Source organism: Vicugna pacos, chromosome 22 (genome assembly GCF_048564905.1).
Source record: "Vicugna pacos chromosome 22, VicPac4, whole genome shotgun sequence".
NCBI classification, from domain to species: Eukaryota; Metazoa; Chordata; class Mammalia; order Artiodactyla; family Camelidae; genus Vicugna; species Vicugna pacos.
In genome coordinates, this window is record NC_133008.1 from 31,344,945 (window position 1) to 31,367,021 (window position 22,077).

General features: G+C 60.2%; 1 protein-coding gene across 4 annotated transcripts in view; it reads left to right on the forward strand.

Annotated features, from left to right (window-relative positions):
* The window catches only part of DOT1L (DOT1 like histone lysine methyltransferase), a 73,426-nt gene that overhangs the window by 29,940 nt on the left and 21,409 nt on the right, over nt 1–22,077 (forward strand). For 3 of the 4 annotated variants that reach the window (XM_072948044.1, XM_072948043.1, XM_072948046.1), the window contains exons 2-9: nt 2,730–2,773; nt 9,388–9,462; nt 10,951–11,014; nt 11,507–11,735; nt 13,115–13,209; nt 13,597–13,659; nt 17,823–17,878; nt 19,936–20,015. In XM_072948044.1, the coding sequence (XP_072804145.1) occupies nt 9,425–9,462; nt 10,951–11,014; nt 11,507–11,735; nt 13,115–13,209; nt 13,597–13,659; nt 17,823–17,878; nt 19,936–20,015 (625 nt within the window). In that variant the 5' untranslated portion in view covers nt 2,730–2,773; nt 9,388–9,424. The remainder of the gene's footprint in view (nt 1–2,729; nt 2,774–9,387; nt 9,463–10,950; nt 11,015–11,506; nt 11,736–13,114; nt 13,210–13,596; nt 13,660–17,822; nt 17,879–19,935; nt 20,016–22,077) is intronic. The other variant, XM_072948045.1, reaches the window with a different exon arrangement.

Below are 22,077 nucleotides of genomic sequence, written 5' to 3' on the forward strand. Positions count from 1 at the left end.
ACACAAGTGCCCTTCTTCTGAAGGGACGGCTGCCCGGCCCGGTTCTGCTGCAGGCTGGCTCCTGTGGCCTGTGGACCTGGGCACAGGGCAATGCCTGTCAGGTGCCCCTCGTCCTGGGTGGCCGGGGGCCACTGTCCACCCCCTCCCTCATGGAGCCTCCCTCCTCGGACCTAGTCATTGGGGCCCACAGCGCAGTGTGGGGGGCCGCACAGGACCATGTTTGTGCCGTGGGCCCACCATGCCCTGCAGCAGCTCGCCTGTCTCTGTCCTGTCTTCTTCCTCCAGCTGGACTTCCACCTGGTGGCATCCTCACACTTCTTCCCTGTGTTGACATTTCCCTGCAGCGCAGGTCTGGCTCTGTCCCGCCACCAGCCGGGTTTGTCTCTCGCGGGTCAGAGCTGGCAACACGAAGCCTGGCCTTTCAGGGAGGGCCGCGGGGGTGGCGGAGGGAGCCGGGCTGCTCCTGCAGCTGTGCTCTCAGCCCCGGCTCTGGTGCGAGCGTCGCGGGTGCTCGCTGGAGAAGCCCCTCTCCGGCCCCCGGTGTCTTCTGCTTGTGTGTTTGCTCTGCATTTGTTTGGTTGTGTGGCCTCTCTTTTGCTGTGAGAGTTTGTCTTCAGTGGACTTTGCAGCACAGCTCAGTGTCTTCTCTGCTCTTGCTGGGCTGGTGGGTGCGGGAGCCGAGTGAACCCTACCCAGACTGTGTATCTGGACTCGCTGTGCGTTGCTGACCAGTAACAGTCACGTGCGTGTCTTGTGCACTCAGTGTGTGCCTCCCAGGGTGGGGGTGCTTGTGATGATGGGACATTTACTGCTGTAGATTTCATTGTCGATTAATAGCCTTTTTGAGGTACAATTCCCATGCTATACGACGTGTCCTCTTAAATTGTGCAATTCTCTGGCTTGTAGTATGTTCACTGAATGCAGTTATCACGACTGCCAGTGTTAGAACATTCCCTCACCGCAAGAGGAAACCCCATCCCATCAGCAGTCGCCCGTCTCCATCCCCCAGCCCCTGACAACCGGGAGCCCCCTCCCTGGGTCTGGGGACTGGCCTGTTCTGGACGCCTCACGTCCATGGACTCACACGCTGCGTGTCCTTCTGTGTCTGCTTCTCTCCCTGAGCACCGTGCTCTCAGGGTCCGTCCACGGGGTAATGGGTGTCAGGGCTGCTCTCAGAGGATGGTTTGTGTGGCCACATGTTCTCATTTTTCTTGGATGATGCCCGGGGAGGCACTGCTGTCTCATATGGTGACTCTGTCTAACCTTCAAGGAACTGCCAAGCCATTTTCCCGACCCAGCTGTCCCTGCGGTCTTTTGCCATTTGCTGTGAGGTGTTGGGGCTGACTGTTCCTGTCAGTGGTTCTTCCCACGCGGTTTTGGTGTCCGCAGTGGTGCTGATGCTGTGGGTCGGGAACCACTGATCTGCTGATCTGCGTGCTGGACCACACACGCTCCATCTCTTGCCCCTGCCTTGTCTAAGTATCAGGTTCAATTAATAGTTACTGCTTGGTCCTCAGTAAGTTGGAGGATGTTATTAAGAATAGTAGGAGGTTGGGGTTTTCTTCGCCTTAAAAAATAAGATTTTGGGCAAAAGGTCACATACTATAATTGCATTTACATGAAATGTCCAGAACAGCCACATCCACAGAGGCAGAGAGTGGATCAGTGCTGTCGGGGCTGGAGACGGGTCGGGCACGCCTTCTGATGGGGACGGGGCTTCCTTCTGGGGTGATGGAGTATTCTGGAATTAGACAGAGTGATGGTTACATGGCTTTGAACGGACTAAAACCCACTGAATTATACACCTTGAAAGAGGGACACGGGCTCCAGTCTATGTGAATTGTATCTCAGTAGAACTGCTGTGACAGATACAAGGCTTAGGGCACAGAAGGTGTTTGTGGAGTTGTTTGACCCTGCTGAGGGGTGCTGGGCTGTGGGCTCTGTCCTGGGACCCTGCCGGGCACCCTCTCCCTGGCCCCCGGGGAGCTCTGCCCGTGTTGCTGTCCTCCCTTGTGAAGTCCTGAAAGTGGTGGCCTGGGTTCAGAGGTGTGCCCGCTGTCACAGGGCAGGGCTGGCAGCTCTGGCTTGCACGGCTCACTTGAGGCTCCAGCCCATCCTCTTCGCGGCCCCCTCCTCTCACTGATGGGACCCTCCACCCCACATTGCGGAAGGCACAGTCATGGTCTCAGGTTAGAGAAGGTCTGCGTGGTGTGTCTTAACGTGGTTTCTGGGCGGTGTCGGGTTAGCTGGCTGCCGAGACCATGCCGCGGGCATGGGGTGGGGGGGCAGTGGTGGCGAGAGCCACCTTGTGCTGGGGCGGGGGGACCTCCACATGCGCTCTCCTGGGGGCTGCATGACTGGTGTTTCCCCTTCACAGATGGGGAACCGAGGCTTGGAGAGGTTTGGTAGCCCAGGAGGGCAGGGGGTACGGAGGCACAGGGGTGCGGGCTGGGGAGGGAAGGGTTAGACTGCATCCCAGCCCCTTCTTTGCTACCTGCTGGGTGGCAGTGCGCTGCAGGAACAGGCGCTCCCAAGGCAGCATGGGCCATGTGGCCGGGGCCCAGGACAGCACCCCAGTGCCGGAGTGTGGGCTCTCGGTAGGCCCTGCCCAGGCGGGGGCTTGGGAGGTGAGACAGGAAGGGCCCAGGCTGCAGCACCCACTTCCTCCAGTCGCCACCATCACCAGAGGGTGGAGGGACAGCTCTAAACCCTGTCCCATTGTCTTTCAGGACAAACACCACGACGCTGCTCACGAAATCATCGAGACCATTCGGTGAGTGTGGCACCTGTGAGGTGGGCCTGGGGAGGGCGGGGCCTGGGGAGGGGAGGCGCCAGGCTCTCCCCACTCCTCTGTCCTGGTCCTCATCAGTGTTCTCGAGGAGACTGGGACACGGCTAACCATGTGGTCAGAGGAGTCATCCTCCACAACTGTGGCTCTGGACAGGTCCTGGTACTTAGTGAGCTGGCTTTGCAGGGAGGGGGTGGAAACCCTGAGCAGCCAGGTTCTCAAGGGACCCTCCCCTCTTCCCTCATCACCTTGCTTTATTCTCCTCCCATTGGATTTGGTGTGATTGTTGGATTTGGGCTGCTCTGCGAGCCTGTCCCATGGTGTGCGGAGAGGCGTGTGGGAGCCCAGGAGGCTGACCTTGGGCGGGAGCCAGGAGGAAGGCCACCTGCCACGTTTCTAGTGGGCTCTCTCCCCGGCCCGGACCTGAGGGTCTGCCCACGTTCTGTGACCGCTCCTGGCCTCGTGTGTTCCATGTGCATGATCCTGGCCCTGGCACCTCGCTGCATTGTTCCCTGAAATCCTTGACCGGGTAGCCGCCATCTGGACCACATGCCCTTGTAACTGTGTGAACCTGCGGTGGTTGGGCTGGCGGTGCCTCGTAGCTGGGCGCCCTCAACCTCCCCGAGCCTGTTTGCTTTGCTTTCTGTGGGGCCGGGCCTCCTTGCAGGATTGTGTTGAAGACCAAGTGAAGTGATTTATGTAGACCTCGCAGGGTGGGCCTGTCCAGGGGTGGCGTGGAGAATTGGGGTCCACTTTTCTCTTTCCACAGTGTAAGTCCATAAACCGGTCGGCTGGTGGGGTAGGGTTAGGGCTGGCACAGTTTGTTTGTTTCTAAGAAGGCAGCGGGTGAGGAGGCGGGGCACGTGGCGAGGCGGGCCTCTGAGCCGCCAGCGGGGCTCTCACCCCGTCTTCCCCTGCAGTGCGCGCGGTGGGCCTGCCCAGCCGGGCCTTCCCCTGGAGTCTCCAGGCAGCCGGTCCTCCCCTCCGTGCCCGCAGACGCGCTCCGTCATTGACAGAGATGGTGGTTCTGTTCTCCTTCTGCTTTACTCCTGATGCTGGACAATTTCCAGTGCACACAGAGCAGATGGGGTGTAATGAGCCCGTGTGCCCGTCACGCAGACCCTCAGCTGCTCCTGCTTCACCTGCACCTCCGCCCACGCCCCTCTTCCACGTTAGTGTCACCACGACACAGGTGACGTGCGGTGAAGGGCAGGAAACTCCACATGCGGAACGTGTGCACGGTCTGGCTGGCCTGGGCGTGTAGGGGGCCCACCTACCTGCAAGCAGAGGGGAGCCAGTGCCAGCCCCCTGTCGGCCACTCTCCCACACGCCTGTCCCAGGCAGCCCGACTTCCCCTCTGCCGCCGCGGGTTGCTGGATTACGGTGCGTTGCCTGGAATTGACAAGCACGGAGTCGTCGTGTGCTCACACTCAGCACGTGGTTTTGAGAGTCTCCGTTTGTGTGAATGGTTTCCCCCTGTACTCCTGAGGCTGGCGCCGCTGCAGAATGGGCCCCGGGGGTTTGTCTGTTCATCGGGTGACGGATGTGTGTGGGTGGTTTTCGAGTTTTGGCAATCACAGAAAACGCTGTGTAAATGTCCCCGCAGAGGTTTTTGTGTGGACGCGTCTTCCTTTCTCGTGGGTAAAGACCCAGGACTGGGATTGTGGGTTGTGCTTGAAGAGAAGCTGACAAGGTGTCTTCTGAGGGGCCGCCCCATTTTGCCCGCAGGCAGCAGCTCCCAAGAGCCCAGCTCTGCCACCCACCAGTGACATGGTGTCAGGTGACGTGGCAGCAGGTTACGTGGCCGGCTGGCTTCTGCTGGTCTGATTTGAGTCGTGTGGCAGTGTCGTTGTGGTGTTAATGCGAGTTTTCTTAATGACTAATGACATTCAACTTCTTTTGCCTGTTTTTAAAATGTGGTTGTTTTTTAATTATAGAATTTTGAGGATTCTTTATCATTCTGGCTCATCCTTTACCCAGTATGTGTTTTGCAAACATTTTCTTCTGGTCTGTGGCTTGTCTCTTCACGTTCTTAACACTGTCTTTTAAAGAGCAGCCGTCTTAAGTTTTGATAAAAGTTCATTTTATCAACTCTTCTCTTATACTTTGTGTTTTTTTCGCCTACTAAGAAATGTTCACTTAACACAAGGTTGCAAAGGTTTCCTCCTGTGTTTTTTGGACTTTTTATAGTTTAGATTTTACATTTACGTCTTCATCCATTTCCAGTGAACGTTTGCATGTGGTGCAGAGCATGGGCTGAAGTTTATTGTTTTGCATAAGGATGTCCCGTAGTTTCAGCACCATTTGTTGATGAAACTGTCCTTTCTCTGTGGAATTTCTTTGTCACCTTTGTGAAAAATCAGTGGACACTGGATGAGTTGGTGTATTTCTGTGCTCCTGACCCGTGGCTCTGTCCTTTGGACAGTACAAAACCTTGGTTACCACAGCCTCACGGTAAGCTTTGGAATCAGGCAGAGTAAGTCCTCCATCTTCATTCTGCTTTTTAAGTATTGTCTTGGTTATTCCACTTTCTTTGCATTTCCAGTAAATTTTAGAATTGGCTTGTTGATTTTTGCACAATTTTGTTAGAAATTGCATTGAATCCATAGGTCATTTTGGGGAGATTTGCTGTCAGTATTGAGTCTTCCAATCCATGAACATAGTATATCTTTCTACTGACTTAGACCTTTCCACGTTTCTCCCAGCAGTGCTCTGGGTTGCAGTGTGGAGCATCTGGGACAACCTTTTCTTAAATTTATTCCTAACTCATTGGTGCTTTTGGTGCTACTGTAAGTGGGATTGAGTGTTAAATACTATGTTCTCTTTGCCTGCTGCTTGTCAGTGAAAACACAGTTGATTTTTTCATGTTAGCCGTGACCTTGTGCTTAGTTCATCAGTAGTTTTGTAGATTTCCTGGGACTTTCTGTGTAAATAATTATGTCCCGTAAGTGGGGACAGCCTGACTTCTTCCTTTCTAGACTTTGGGATTTCCTTTCTTTTTCTTGAATTTCTGACTGATTAGGCTGGGACTGTCCAGATAGTTTTGCAGCGACGTGACGGAAGCTGGCATTCTCGCCTGTCCCTCGTCTCAGGGGGAAAGATTCAGTCTTTCGCCGTTGAGGTGGCGTTAGCTGTGGGTTCTCCGTGGGTGCCCAGTGTGGGTTTGGGGACATCCCCTGCCATTCTGACCTTGTTTTCCCTTGGTGTGATGCAGGTGTCATAGTTATGGTAAAAAAAAAAGAAAGAAAGGAAAGGCCATCCTTTTTATTGTAAACACTTACGGAGGAAACGTCATGTCCATGGTCTGCTTCCAGATGGTAGGGAAGGGTGCAGAAGTTTGACAAGAAAGCATGCTTCCTGGTGCGTGCTCTCGGCGCAGCCCAACCGAGGCGGTAACATGTGTCACCTGGTGAAGCTGGTGTCTCTCAGGCTTCTCCAGTGTCAGAGACACTGTTTCCCCCTTTTTAACAAATAAAAATCTCGGGGGGAATGCTTGGAGGCCGTGCAGATGTCCTATTTCTCCTCAGACCTTTGCCACTGATTTTAGCGTCCAGAGGTGGGTCTTACCTGTGAGAACCAGTTCCTGGGGTGATTCTCCGTCCCCCTCCTTCTCCCCCACTTACTGATTGGAGCTCCTCTGTGAGGAGGAGCTCTCGCCGCCTCCGAGGCATTCACCCGCTTCTGTGGGCTGTAACCCCCTCCCGTATGGTCTGTTCTGCTGCTCGGGTGGTTCTTGTGCTGGCGGTCTGTCCTGAGTCCCTTGGACTTGGCCCTGCCGGTTCTGAGCACATCCTCACTTTCTGGAAGCTCCAGAGTCGTCTTGAGTTTCCCGTGTCCCAGCCCAAGAGTCGGCCCCCTGCAGAGAGCTGCGGTTTCTTGCCCTGGAGAAGAGTTTGTGCTGGTTTGTGAGATGGGCTCGTGTGTCTTCGTCCTGAGTGGTCGGGGTTCCCAGCACACTCTGGCGGTGAGTGCAGGGTGAAGGGGGCGCGCTCTGCAGGGCGCCGCTGACCACGGCCTTGGCTTGACGGCAGCCTGATGAGCACAGGTTCTTCAGCCGTCGGTTCACCCTTTGACGGTTCGCAGCCTGGGTCACGTCCAGGAAACCTCTGCCTGCAGGAGTCACGGGTTACTCTCTTGTTTCTTTGAGAAGCTTTGTGGTTTTAGCTTTTACGTCCAGGTTTAAGATCAATGGTGAATTAATCTTGGTCTGCGTCTGATATGGGCTTGTGTTTGTGGGGTCAAGATTCAGTTGTTCCAGCCTCACTTGTAAAAGACATTCCTTTCCCCATCCCATTGCCTTGGTGCTTTGGTCAAAAGTCAGGTGTTAGAACTGCCTGTCTCTGGGCTCCTGTCCTGTGCCGGTGGTGTGCGTGCTGCCTGTCTGCCAGCGCCGCACTGTCTCGCTCCCTGCAGACTCACAGTCCGTCTTGCAGGTGGTGTGGGCCTCGCAGTAGTGCTGGTATTTTTAGAGATTGTTTTAGCAGTTCTAGGTTCTCTGCCTTCGTGCGTCACTCTGAGAACCAGCTTGGTGCTTCTCCAGGAGAGTGCGCTGGGCCGCCGGTGGGCTCCTCGCGCCGCCCAGCTTGAGAAGGAGGTGCAGCGGCGCCTGGCCGCACCTCCTGCGTGCACGGGCTTCCGTACGTGGCCTTTCATTTTTCTCAGCAGTGTCTGACGGTTTTCAGCGTAGAAGTCTGGCACCTCTTTCACTAGAATTATCCCCGAGTGTGTGTACTTCAGCGTTATTTTAAGTAGCATATGAAATTTTTGTTTTTTTAAGTTCTTTGTTGCTGGTATTTATAAATACAGTTGACCTTGGGTCCTGTGACCTTGCTTCACGTGACCAGAATTCACACGAGTTCTGGTAACTTCTCTGAATTCCTTGGGGGGGTTGGTGTTCGTGTCTGCGCACAGAGACAGTTTTGCGTCCTCCTTCCCAGCCTCTCTGCCGTCCGTTCTTTTTTCCTGCCGTGTGGTGCTGGCCAGGGCCTATGGCAGATGTCTGCGGTCCCCACCCATCCCCACCCGTCCCCGCCTTGGGGGCCTGGGCTCATACCGCCAGTTTGGTGTGGGCTGTGGGGCCTCTGTTTTCCGGGTGCGGGCTCCTGGCAGAAAGTGTGTGCTGAGCAGAGAAGTCACCGTGAGACGCGCTGGCTGGCAGTGAAGGTGCTGGCTCTGAAGGCTGAGGTGGAGAGACTCAGGGACCCGGGAGGCGGGCAACACGTGGAGGCTGGGCCGGGCCTCACAGGGGGAGGAGCCAGACCACAAGGGAGGTGGGAGTGCCGGCCCACCGGTGGCTCTGGCCCGCATGCATGTTTGGAGGGGCCTGGGATGAGGGGACTGCCAGGGACACGGGAACTCCGGCGGGCCGGGGAGCATCGCCGCCTCCTTCCTAAGGCCCCCGTCTCCGGAGAGCCGGAGGCGGCAGCAGGCGCAGCAGAGACTGCCCGCAGCAGCCCGCCGCGTCGCCCCTCCTCCGGTCTCCGGGGTCCTGAGTGTGTGTCACGGATAGGAGCTGCATCTTGTCCTGGGCGTCCTGGGTCTCCGTTGAGAAGATCGTGTGAGTTTTCTCTCCTTTGTCTCTTAATGAGGCGAATTGCCGTGACTCGCTTTAGAATGTCAGGCAACTTGTCACTGCTGGGGTAAACCCACGTGAACAAGGCGTCTCGCTGACTTTAGTTTGTTGATACTTCTAAGGGGTTTGTGCCTGTGTTCGTGGGGGATACTGTCTGTAGATCTCCTTGCCTGTGGTGACTTGCACTTTACAAGGCTTTGCCCTTCTCTGGCTTTGGTGTCGGGGACGCTGGCCTCACAAAACCGCGAGGGGCCAGTGTGATTCTCCAGTGACTGGTGGAGTTCAGCAGTGAAGCCGTCTGGGCTTGGAGCTGCTCTGTGGAAGGCATTCGCGAGGCCGAGCTCTGTCACAGGCGTGGGGCTGTTCAGATACTCTGCTTCTTCTGGTGTCAGCTTTGGCGATTTGTGTCTCCAGGGAGTTTGTCCATTTCTCCTAAGTTGTCGCATTTACTGACAGGCCGCTTTTCATGACGCCCCTTATTCTCCTTTTATCCCCGCGAGAGCTGTGTGACGACTCCTGTTCGCGATTCTTCTCTAGATCGTGTCAGGGTCTGAGCAGGGTCACACCTTGGGACGGGTGGGTGTATTTTTCTGTCTTGCAGTCTGCGGGTTCCCCCTCCATCTCTTTTTCTTCCTTGCAGCATTTGTTGAAGTAACCCCATTGTTTGTCTTGGCGTTAGTTCATTCTTCAAATAGCAGTTCCCTTTCATTTCTGATGGATAACATTGCTTTTCAAACTCTCTGATTTGAGCTGATTGGTTTCCTAGACCGGGAACATGTAAGTCTGTTTAGCTCCCAACAGCCAACGTTGTTTGAACTTGAAGCAACGTAAAGCTTGTGTGAGTCATGCCAACAGCACCGTAAGCAAGACAGCGGTTGTCTTGAAGCAATGCCTCCCTTCCCTCCTTCACGTTTTGAGCCGAATAACGAGGATGTTTTGTTTCTGTGTCTGGGGAGTGAACAGTGTTTAAGAACGGTGCTGAGGGTGGTAACAGAGAGCACTAACGATGCTCGCCTTTGTGTTCCAGGTGGGTCTGTGAGGAAATCCCGGATCTCAAGCTCGCCATGGAGAATTACGTTTTAATCGACTACGACACCAAAAGGCAAGCAGTCTGAGCTGCTTCCCCTGGGGGGACGCAGCCTATGATTAGATCTTCCTCAACGGCGCAGGCGGGTGGGAAACTTCCTTTTCGATTTGGCTGCAGCCTGCGTGGAGTTATTTTGGTCGGAAATGTTTATCAAATATTGGCAGCGGCTGTCAGAGTGAGGACATAACTGGAAGGGGCGGAAACTGGGGCTGGAATGTGCGAAACTACCCCAAGTTCGGAGCCGCTGTCCCTGCAGCCGCTGTCTCCACAGCAGGTGGCTGCTGGCGCTGCGGGCCCTGCCCAGCCCTGGCCTGGGCCCGCTTGGCTGGGCTGCTCCTCACAGTCTCCTGCAGGCACGTCCGGGTTCTCTGTGGAGAGTCCTGTGGGGGGGAGGGCGAGGGTGCGTCTGGAATGCGTGCCTGGAGTTCTTCTTGCCAGCCTTCCGTGCTCCTGCCTGTGGGGCCCTCGGCAGGCTCCCGGCCTCGGTCAGCCCCCGTCCTCTTCCCTTCACTGCCCACCTCCACCCCGTTCGAAGACTAGCACCTGCTGCTGTAAAAAGAAGGGCCCTGTGCTCGCTCCTCGTCCGGAGCGGTCAGACCTGGGAGCAGCCGCACAGGTGGCTGCATAGGCTCGGGCCGCTGGGCACACCCGTGGCCACTGACCCGCACCCAGGGCCCTCCTCCCCTGGGGTTAGGGCCCCTGAATGGGGCTCGAGTGGTCCCTGTGGCTCACGTCTGACAGCTGGGGGGGGCGCCCTATTCCTGGCCTAGCGCAGCCGGCGTTTTAAGGGTGCTTCTGCTACAAGGTGCTGGCAGGGCGTTGGAAGTTCTTCCCTCCAGGTCAGTTGGTCGACGAAGGGCCGGAAGGTTGTGGGGCTGGGAGGGGCACCCTGATGGCGTCCACTTGAGGGACCCGAGGGGCCTCAGGGTCCTGCTCAGAGCGGGTGACCCAAGACAGCAGGGCCAGCCCTTGTGCCGGGACCAGGTGTGGGGATAGCCTGGGGGCAGGCTCCTCCTTCCGGGAAGAAGTCTCTTCTGGGTGCGGTTGGAGGCTTTTGGGGGCTCCGACCATCAGGCTGAAGGAGGTGTAAAACCGGGAGGGAAGGAAACAATTTGGTCGAGAGACGGTGCGGGGCTTTCTCCCCGAGGACTGCAGGGGAGACGCAGTCCGAGACCTCAGTCTGGCTCGGAGTCCATCCTTGCGTTTGCAGATTGAGCACTGGGGGCCAGGGTGCGGGAGTGTCATTCACAGACACCTGGGCGACCCGGGTGGTGGGGGCGCGCGCCCTGGCGGCTCCCCGGCCTTGATCTGTCCTCACCCGAGGCCGGCAGGGCACACCGCTGATGAGGCAGGCATGGACTGGGAGCCGCCCCCTCCCAGATGCTCCCAGGGCCCATGGTGCCCCCGGGACCTCTGCCCACGGCCCGTCCTTGCTGTCCCCCGAGAGGCCTGCTGGCTTGTTCTGAGCTCGACGGTGACCACCGCCTTTCCTTGCCTTTTCAGCTTCGAAAGCATGCAGAGGCTCTGTGACAAGTATAACCGGGCCATCGACAGCATCCACCAGCTGGTAGGTGGCCTTCCCTGACCTCCAGGCCCGTCTCCTCCTCTCAGCCCATGTCTTGTCATCTGGGCGGTTTAGCCCCGCCTCCCACCCCCTGACCACCTGGGAGTGGCGAGGGTCAGGGAATTGCTCTGCTGTGACACGGGCAGTCGGGACCAGGTAGACCTGGTTTCCTCCCAAAGTTGCCCCCAGCGTCCTGTGGGCCACAGTGCGTGGGCAGGTGGGCGACAAGGAGCTTTCCTGGGGCTTCTGTCCTTCACCCAGCCCCATGGGCACTCTGAGCGTGGGGCTGACAGGCTTCCCTGGCCTCACCTGGCCGGGTGCGCGTGCCAGGACAGGCCGGCTGGGAAACTGTCCAGAGAACTCACGCATCCTGGGCCCCCACCCCTTACGCGGGCACGCAGGTTCCTGTGCCCACATACACACGCACACGTGGCTGCGTGTGGCCGGCGGCTGGGTGGGGGGCAGACTGTCACGGTGCCCCTGCTGCCGCCGCAGTGGAAGGGGACCACACAACCCATGAAACTGAACACGCGGCCGTCCACCGGGCTCCTGCGGCACATCCTGCAGCAGGTCTACAACCACTCGGTCACTGACCCCGAGAAGCTGAACAACTACGAGCCGTTCTCCCCGGAGGTGTACGGAGAGACCTCCTTCGACCTGGTCGCCCAGATGATCGACGAGATCAAGATGACCGAGGATGACCTGTTCGTGGACCTGGGCAGCGGTGAGGGCGCGGTGGGGACCGCGGTGGGGACTGTGGTGGGGCCGGGGGGGCCCGGCCCTGGGCAGTCCTGTGCCGGTACTGCCTGTGCCTCACCCAGCAAGCCCCAAATTGCCCACCTGCCCAGAGCCCAGAGCCTGCCCCGTCTCTCTCTCAGCCCTGGGAGAGGGCCTGCGGGCTACATGTTCACAGAGCCTGCCACCCTCACTGAGCCACCCAGGCCTGGCCCCACCTTGTTGCCACACTCCCTCCTGGGTCTGGGGCTTGCTCTGGGGACCACTATGGACCAGCCCCCTCCAGTCTTGCTGGCACTCACCAGCCCTGAGCAGCACCCCCACCTCCTTTGGCTTGTGAGCTGCCCTCCTGCACCTGCGTGGCGCTTCCTGGGGGCGGGGCTTGGTGGGTGTGCACCTGAGGCGCCATGTCGTGACTGATTCCCAGTGGGGTGCATGGAGGTGCAGGGCCGATGGGGTACTGTCTGTCATGTCACTGATGCTCCATCAGGAGCCCCAGGCACAGCCCTCTGGGGTGTCTCTGCCACCCCCGTGGGACCTTGTTTTCCACATGAGAACCTTGTGCTTACAAAGCCGAAGTCCCCTCTCAGTCAGGCATGGTCTCGGGCTCTGAAATGGGGACGAAGATGGCTCTTTAATTTTTTAAAATGTGTAATTCGTGTTTTCATAAGAATGCATGTAGTTCAAAAGTCATTTTTCTAAAAGGCCGTAAAACTTCTGTACGTGTCAGAAGGCTTGTGATTTCTGAAAAGTGCCAGCCTCCCCAGGCCCAGCGAGCAACACCTTCCCTTCTGTCCCTGGGGAGGGACTTCACGGCTTCTGTGTTGACCCCGTGTGGTAGTACATTCTATTCAAGACGGGAGATTGAGGTGCTCCTCATACTTCAGTTGAAATGCCAGTGACCTGAGTTCAAGGAAAGACCATTTAGAAAGCTTCCTTTTGACGTGAAGATGGAGCAGACTCTGCCCATGTCTCCCTAGCGCTCCCATCCTGCTTCAGACTCAGTGAGGACGCTCTGAGGTTGGTGGGCTTTGTCGAGGCAGCCAGGCTGCTGTGTGCTGGATGGGCCTTCTAGAGGTGCTGCTCATTCTCGTGGAGCCGTGTCTGTCTGGGAAGTTCGTGCCACTTAGGGCTGTGGACCAAGGATGGATTCTGGTTGAGGGGCCAGGGGGTGCTGTCTGTGGATGATGAACTGGAACACAGACGGCCGTGCCTTGGGGGGCTCAGCCTGCAGCCTGGGGCGTTTGAATATGTTTTGTGACCTCTAGTACCTTTGCTGAGTGCCTCTGCCTGGCGACCTTGTGGCCCCCCACCTGCTGCTCAGGTGTGGCCCTTCCTCGGTGTCTGACGCTTCCCCCCCCCCCGAAGGAGTGGGCCAGGTCGTGCTGCAGGTCGCCGCGGCCACCAACTGCAAACATCACTATGGTGTCGAGAAAGCAGACATCCCAGCCAAGTACGCGGAGGTGAGAGGTCCTGGGCCCCGGGTGGGCTGCGGCTCCTTCCTTTCCAGCCTGGGCTCCTGGGTTCTCTGTGAGCAGGGGCGGGGCGGGGGGCCATCGAGGGGAGGGACGGTGGGGCAGGGCTCCGGGGGGGTCGCCCACTGTGTGTCTCAGGCTGTCCAGCTGCCTCCCCTCACTGCCCTAGAGAAGGCTACGCTGGCGTCCCTGTTGGGCCAGCGCCTGCCGGGGGTCAGCAGGTCAGGGGAGTGGGGGCACCTGAGAGGCCACATCCCCACGGAAACGTATTTAGAGCCTCTGCTTCCCTGGGGCTGGGGGAGGGGGACACGGGGAGCCACAGGCGCCCTGCCTCCTGCCGCCCGGATTCCTTACAGGCCTCTGGTTCCCTTGCAGACCATGGACCGCGAGTTCAGGAAGTGGATGAAATGGTATGGAAAAAAGCATGCAGAATACACAGTGAGTGCCATGGCTCATGCCCCCGCGCTAACTGCGGCCCCCCGCCCTGACCGCCCGGCCTCGCGCCTGGCCGCCGCCTCCCTCCCCCACCTCTTTCCACACTCCAGCCACCCTCTGCCTCCTTTCTCGGGGGCCCCTTTGGCCGCGGTCCAGCTCCTCCTGCACTACGGGCTCAGAGAACAGAGGTGGCCCCTGGGTACTCGATGAGGCCTTGGGAGCCCTGAGTCTTTGGGGGCAGCCGCTGCTGGGTGGGCAGAGCGGGTCGGTGGGGTGGCATTCCCCCCAGCCGCGTGTGGCCCAGCAGACAAGTCTCCAGCTCTCTTGGTGCCGCTGTCTCTCTGCCCCCAACTCTCGGTCACTCTGCCAGGCCTCTCATCACAGAGGCTCCTCGGGTCTGGCTCCTGGCCCCTCCTGGCCCCTCCTGCCCAGGGCGTCTGCGTCCACACCCTTGCTGTGTGTCTGCAGCGTGCGTCTGTGCTCAAGGCTCCATCCGTCTCTTCAGGGGTTTCCATTGCCATGGACGCCTGGCTGCTGTGCAGCTGTCAGCCTTGGGCCCCTCCTGAGCACCGCAGGTGGCGGGTCCCCCTCATGGAGCCCAGGCCCGAGGCCCCGCCCTGCTCCTGCCGCAGCCCCCAGGCCCTTGTGGTGCTCGGCTTGGGTTAGCAGAGTGACCACGGCCTCGGGCTGGCAGCCGGAGGGCAGGGAAGGGGGGCGCCAGGCCCTTAGGGGCGCCTGCTTCTCCCTTCGTGGGCTGTGTTTGGAGGTCAGGTCTGCAGCATGTCACCGGAGCTCTGAGGTCTGGGGCTTGGTCTCCAGACCTGTGGCCCACTTGGAGTTCGCGCTCGCAGAGGCTGTGAGGCCTGGGTCTGGGCTCACCTCTGTGTGTGTGGGCGTCGAGTTGTTCCTTTTTGGTCTAATTGGTCCAAGTTCTGTAGCTTTCTCACACGGGTCTGGTACGTATCTTGTTAGGCAGCTGAAGCGTCTCACGTTTTTGGTGCTGATTTAAGGGGTGTTGTCTTTTTAATTCCGAGTTCTGCTGGTTTCCTGCTGGTTCCTAGGAGAGTGCTGGCCCCTGGTGTGGTCACGCGCGGCAGTGCCGTCAGCCGGCGGCCTCGCTGTCGCTGTTGTGCCGGTTCCAGAGGATTTTCGTTGTCGCTGTTGGCTGTGTTGGAATTCCTGTGCAGAGACGGCCTCGCGCCTTCACTCCGGGTCCGGCCCCTCCTGCTCTGTCTCCCGGCGTCTGCTGGGTGGAAGGTGGCGGGGACAGGGCACGGCTGGGCCTGCCCTGCCCTCAGCGCCAAGCCTTGGGAGCGTCGCCCTGGGTGTGGTGCTGGCTGTGGGCCTCCGGCTGATGGCGTTCCCGTCTGTTCTTACCTTGCTGGACCCTGCGTCCGACAGAGACTGGGTCTTGCTGACGGCCCTTCTGCCTGCGCCTGTCGAGTTGCCGGTGTGAGTCTCTCTGTGGCCTGTTAATGAGATGGGCACAAAAGCTGAGGCAGCCTTCCATGTCCGGGGCCCCCCACACAGTCCCGGGGTGCCGTTCTTTTGCTTGTTGTTGGGCCTCTGGTTTGTTTCTGTGTCACCGAGGGCGCTTGTGCCCAGGAGGGACACTGGTCCGTAGTCCTCCTTTCTCTCGCTGTGCGGTTCTGGCTCCAGGGTGGCGCTGGCCTGGTGGGGTAAGTGGGGACGTGCCCCCTGCCGCTGCCCTGCTTTCCTTGGACCCGGACTCGCACAGCCACAGCGCGGGCCCAGCCCCCCTCCCCTTCTCCGTGGTGGAGGTCCTCGCAGGATGCTCCCCCTCAGTGGAAAGCGAGGGGCGTGTCCTGCCCTCCCGGGGCCCTCCCACGTCGGAGGGCCTCTGGGGCTCGTCGCTCAGGCGGAGGGCAGGCAGCCCAGCTGGCCCCTGCCCCCAGGGGCGCCTTCCCGCTGGGCTCCGTGTCTGCTGGCCCGGCCCTGAGCTCCTAGATGGCTGTTTGTTTTCCTAAGACGGTGTGACCTCCTAAAACGCAGGTTTTTTAAGTTTAAAAACTGCTTTCTGCTTCTGGTGAGAGGGTTAGACAGTTGAAGCACATAGTATCCAAGTTTGCTTGGGTTGACACCGGTCCCAGGGATGCCTGGTGGCCCCGCAGGCACCTCCACGCTGTGCGCGGAGCGTGGTTCTAGCTGCCAGTGCTGCGGCCGGGGCAGGAGGCGGGGCTGTGTGACGGTCAGCGGTGCCTCTGCGTGATGGGCACCTCCCTGCGTGGGAGCCTCTCACTCTTTGCTGCCTGTGGTTCGGGGTGCTCACTGGCCCTGCCGTGGCCCCATCGAGATGTCTGGGAGCAGAATTTGGCTCAGAGGGCGCTTGGTCGCAGCCGTGTCAGGAACAGCCATGGCTCTGGCATCCCCTGGACCTTTTCCAGGGAGCAGCCTCCCCATGCGGCCCTGCCCAGGAGGGTGTCATGGCAGTCCCTGCTGAACGTCCTGGGTCTGGAGAGGCCCTCCCGTGGCTCTCTGGCTTTGACCAGGCGCCCTGAATGGCAGGCGGCGTCCTGCCTGCGCTTCTTAACAGCTGAAGAGGGAGTGAGGCCAGCAGGCGCCTAAGAGCAGCCCAGGGCCAGGGCCGCCTCCTGGGCCCCCTCGCCGGCCCTGCCGCCCAGGGCTCTCCTCCCAGCAGGTCCCCATCCCCTCCTGCGCGTGGCTTCTGCCTGCGTGTCTGTCCGTCACACCTCAGGGTGCCCCTTCTGCCTGGAGCTGCCTGGGTAGCCATGTGCTGTTGGTGCCTGGTGGCGGGCCTGGCACCCAGAAGGTTCCCAGCGCCCAGAGCAGGTGGCGGCCTCACAGAGGTGCCCATCTGGGAGGCGGCATGGCCTCCCTCCGGGTGAGGCTGCCCTCCAGCTGGTCCAGGGCAGGGTGGACCAGACGGGGCCAGCTGTTCAGGCACAGTTGTCTGCGCGCACCTGCAGCTGCTCCTGGGCGGTCAGCGCCCCCGGGCCTGGCTGGGCTGTGTGCGGGGAGAGGACCCAGAGAGCCACGACCGACCACCAGGATGCAGGCGACCCCCCGTGGCACCTGAGTGCTTTAGCACAGCCAGCTTGGCCCCTCATGCTCGGATACCCTGGGGTCTCCGTGTGTGATGGAGGGTGCTGAACCTGCAGCTGCTCCCCCGGCGCAGCCACACGGGACAGCAGCACTTGAGGGACCCTCTCTGCTCAGGGTCTGCCCTCCTGCCCATCCTGAGAGAGGCTGGGGCCAGGACTGCTGGGCAGTGCCGTACCTCTCACCGTGAGAAAGCGTCCCCAGTCACCTGGTAGCATGTACCTCCACCCACCCTTGTCTGACTGTGTCCCTGTGGACTGGCCTGTTCTGGACATTTTATATATATGGGATCACACACTGTGCGTCCTTCTGTGTCGCCTTCCCTCACTGAGCACCGTGCTCGCTGGGTCTGTCCACGTGGCAGCGAGTGTCAGTGCTTCTCCCCTTTTCTCAGCTGAGTGATGCTCCTGCGTGTGGAGGGACCACGTGTGTTTATCTGTCATCTGTCCATGGACACGTGGATGGTTTCTGCTTTTGCTCCCGTGGATGTGGGGTAGAGGTTTCTCTGTGGAGCTCTGTTTTCAATTGTCTCGGGTGGATGCCCAGGAGTGTGACGAGAGCCTCTTTTGAAGAATTATACAACCAGATTTCTTGGTTTTCTGAGTGTTGCAGCTCTGGACAATTAGGTTAATAAGACTTGTGTTCTCTTGGACAGACTTTGGCCTTGAGGCAAAATGAGATTAGTCTGCTCCCAGAAGTAGCATTGAGAGCAGGTGTTGGAGGTGTGAGGATGGCCCTGCTCTCAGGTAAACGCAGCGAGGTCGGCAGCCACGGGAGGTGCAGCCCAAGGTCCAGAACAGCCGCCTCTGGCGCCCTCTGCCGGCCCCGTGTGGACATGCGGTGGGACTCCGGCCCCTTCTCCGGTGCCCCAGGCAGCGAGCCCTCCAAATGTGTGGTTCCCCTGCGGGCACGGTCTCAGCTTCTCCCCGACGTCCCCTTCTGGGAGCCTGGCCACACCGAAGTCTAGCCGCGTCCTCCCCACGGGGGGCCTCTGCTCATTCCATCTCCTTCGGGGTGGACGCTGGCGGGCGCAGAGGCCAGCGAGCCCTTGAGAGTGATGGGCTGTTTCTGTTTTCTCCCTTCAGCTGGAGAGAGGCGATTTCCTCTCGGAGGAGTGGAGGGAGCGGATCGCCAACACGAGGTATGGCTGGGGCTGGGGTGTGGGCTCTGGGGCCTGGCCAGCAGGGCAGAGGCAGCATGGCTTCCCTCCTGGTCACCTCGCCCCGGCAGGGGCCACGGCCCCAGAGTAGGGGACAGCGAGCCAGGGAGGGCCCCAGAGGGTGGGCGGCCGCACAGTCTGACCCCGGGCTCCCCGCCTCTGCGTGCCTCTTACAGAGAGAGGCTGCCAGGAGCCCACAGCTGTCCTCACAGTCCTGACAGGGGTCTGCCCTCCCTGAGGCTCCTTTCTGCCGCTGTCTTGTCACCTCCCCTGCCTGGGGCCAAGGCGGGCGGGCGGGGCTGCGGTGCTTGTGCAGCTGCTGTTCGGTGGCTCTCGTGTGGTTTTGTTGTTGTTGAGGGTGGTGGGTTTCTTTGTTCACGGGGTCCGGTGATTAGGTTTATTTTAATGGAGGACTGAACCCAGGACCTTGTGCATGCCAGGCACACCCTCTGCCCTCGAGCTCTACCCTCTCTCCGTGAGGCTCTGGGTGGGTGAGGCATGCCACGCACTCTCAGCCCTCTCCCTGGGGTGAGGGTCTCACCCAGCCCTGCTTCGACCTCACAGTCTTGCCTTCCCTCCTCCTGCGAGCTTGCTGCACGCTGACCCTGCACCCCTAACCTGGCTCTTGGGGGCAAGTAGAAAAGATACTCCTCTTTCATGAAAGCATGTCCCTTTTTTGCTCTCCTGTGAGAATTTCTCATCTGAGTCGGGCATGCTGTCCGCTTTGTCTTGAGAAAACCCTGCTGAGCCCCCGATGTCCCCATCAGATGGGGTCTGGGAGCTCCGTTGTACCCGCCATGAGCTGACCTGGGCACGGAGTGCCCCAGGACCTCTCTGCTGGGGAGCGAGTCTGGCCGTGAGCACACCACTCCCTGGGCCTCATCTGCCTGCGTCCCCTCAGATACCGCCCCCGGCCTCCTGTCAGGGTGTGTCCCCCCACCTCTGACCGGCTCCTCTGTCCTTAGGGGCCTTCATCTCTGCTTCAGCCGGCCTCGGTCAGCTCCCTCGTTTCCTGGCCTGTGAATCCTGCTAGAGCGGCCGCAGGGTCTCTTCTGGCTCACTCCCTCCCCACGCCGTGTCTCCCTGAGACTCTGGCATCCAGCCTTCCCGGCCCCACTCCCTGCCGGAGCCTTCCCAGCTTGCCAGCCTGGGCGGGCTCTGCCGGGCGCCCTGGGCGCCTCTGGCCTGGGTTCCCTTCCCGTCTCCTGAGTCCCTCTGGAGTGAGCGGGTGGGGAGGGGAGGGGCTGCCCTCACACCTGCAGTGCTTCTCCCGCTGCTGCCCACGTCCGGCCTTGCCCACTCAGGCCACCACAGCTGCCCTTTGCCCAGATGGAAATCAGCAGCGTGGCATGGCTGGCAGCCCTCCGCTCTCGTTCATAGTCACACGAGGAAGGAGCCCTGTCTGCCGGGCGGCTGCTGCGGCCAAGCGTTAGTCGCGACCCAGCTTTGGTCTGGAGAGGGTGGTCTGTCTTAGCTTAGGGTCTTCAGTTGCACCAGTGGCGTGGATGTTCCTAGTGTCCTGCCCTCCAGAGAGTTCCTCTCTGTGGGCACGAGCCAGCTGGACAGATGGGGGGCCCCGCAGGCTCCGGGTGCCGGACAGCAGCCCCCTGGCCATCCAGCCCAGTGGGCATCCGCAGACAGAGGTCCTCAGGCCATCTGGTGCCAGAGGACATTTGAGAAACGGGGAAGGATTGGGCCCCCCCCCCCCGGAAGAACTCTGCTCTGGGCCCTCTGGCCCTCAGGTGGCTGGTTCACTTTGAAGCACACCAGCCTGTGCGGCCTCCCTGCCAGGTGTCCTCATGGCTCTGGGCCCAGGTGGCATTTGTGCTGCCTGTGTTCTGACCTCAGGGGCGTCTGAGGAGCAGGTGGGGCCCCTGGGCAGCCAGCCCACCGGGGGCCGGGGAGCCCGTCCCAGGCCGGGCGGAGGTGGTGCAGGCAGAGCCGCGTGGCCCTGGAGCTGAGCTAGTGGTGGAGGCGGTCGGCTCTGCACACGTGTGGAGAGAACCTTCGTTTCACTCAACTGGAATATTATTTTGCAGTGTTATATTTGTGAATAACTTTGCCTTTGGTCCTGAGGTGGATCACCAGCTGAAGGAGCGGTTTGCAAACATGAAGGAAGGTAACGTAGTCCCCACCCCGCCCTCTGCCCTGTCCGCGTGCGCAAGGCGCTCCCTGGCCCGCACCCTCGTGGGGCTGCGGAGGTGTGGCCCTGATCACCGGCCTTGGGGTCTTATTGGCATCATCCAGTTGAAAGGCCTCTGGCAGGGGGTTCCATCCACCGTTGTCCCTGTTGTCACCCAGCTGCGGGGGGAGCCTCCCCACTCAGTGTGTGTGGCAGACTAGCGCTGACCCGCACCCCTGCTCAGGCTGGAGCTGGCCGCCAGCCCCAGGGACTTGGGTGACTCATGGTACAGCTGCAGGCTGTCCGGGTAACTTGGACTCCCCCCAGACGGCAAGCAGCTTTTTGTGAACAGGGGCATCCTGGCTTCTCCTAGAGGATTATTCACTGTGTATCTGACATTCGGACTTGACCACTGTCCCCATTCATTTGGCCACCCTCACCTGCAGGCACCGAGGGCGTGGGGTTGTACCGGCCGGTCCCTTGGGCTTTCGCTGGGCCTTCCCTGTGTTCGGACCCGGCCCGCCGAGCCAGGGCCACCCCTGCTGCCCCCTCCACCCCTCCGTCCTGCCCCAGGCCAGGCAAAGGCGGGCTGCCGGAAGGGAGGGCGCCCGTCCTGCGTCTGAGTCTCAGAATGGCTGCCGAAACCGCTCAGCACAGCTGCAGAGAGGTTGCGGAGCGAAGCCTGAGAGCCGAGTGTTGGTTCTCGGGTCAGGGTATTTCCCCGAGAGCCTGTTCCACACTTCGGTGGGGTTTCTCTGCACTCATCCGAGCTCTGAGGTTGGGGACACACCACTGGTTTTGTGGAGAGAGCTCCTGTGTCGGCCTTGGGCCAGAGCCTCGCGTAGGGGAACGTCCTGGTCTTTGCGTCTTGACAGTCCACGAAGGGACTGGACAGAAGTGCTGCGGCGCCCGGCTCGCTTCTCCTTGGAAATTGGAGGGGGGCGGTTCTGCCTCCTCCGGTCCCCAGCTTCCCCCCGCCGTGGTGGAGCTGAGAAGGGCCGACCTCAGGTGGGCGGCCCCTAGATCCCTGGCTGCATGTGCGAGGTGGGGCTGCCTCGAGGTCTAGTTTAGCCACTCTGGTGGAGTCGACACGTGTGGAGCATCAGAGCGGTGAGACCATCCAGTCTAGAACCTTCTAAATAAGTGGGAGCCAACTGGTTTCACTTGGTCCCCAGTTTGCATTCCTGCCCCCGCTGCTGGGTCCCGCAGTGTGTCGGGCTCTGGTGTGGACTAGGGGAGCAGGTCTGGCATGCCCCAGAAGGGAGACAGGGCTGGCTGTCCCCCCAGTTGGTCTCCCTCGGGCCATGGCTGTGTCGTTTCCGTGCTCGATGGCAGCGCCATTGGTGGTCCGACCAGCAGTGCAGGGGCCCCAGCGGCAGGAACACAGCCTGTGCGTCCTCCATCCTGAGGGAGTGCACGTTCTTCCCTCATCCCACGCCCTCAGCCTGCGTCTTGTCTGTGTCCTCGGAGCAGATGGGCCCCAGTCCTGCTGCTCCATTGTCTCCCTGTGGGGAGGGCCGGTGGCTCATGTGCTTAGTGGACATTTAGGGTGCTAAACGACTCTGGCGAAGGTCTGAGCTGTTCTGTTTCCGGAGCCTAGAAACAAACCCACGCTGTGGTTTCGGGCGCTCGGGCGTGTGGCCTTAGGGCTCCTTCCCTGGACTCCCCGATGCCCACAGCCAGGCTGCAGTTCTGGGCCAGGCTGGGCTGTCACCATCCCCGCTAGAGTGCTGGCCTCAGGTGCCTGTCCTTCTCAGGGTTCTCCCTGCCTGACGGGATGGTCTCCTGGGCCCCGTGGGCCGTGACCTTAGCGCAAGGTTGGAGATGCAGCCCCACGCGCCGTGGGCCCAGCTGGGCTCTGCGATTGGCGGCTCCCCTTCCTAGGCCCGAGTCGGGGAAGTCCTCGGCGGGGGTGTGCGGGTGCAGCCCAGATGGGGTGTCCCCACACTTCTCCCATCATGACCCAAGATGACAGTGATCACTTGTCCTGCAGGGAGGTCTCCAGAGAGCGCCCTTCACCCTTGGGCTCATGAGAACGGCTCCTGCAGCCCCTGCTGCA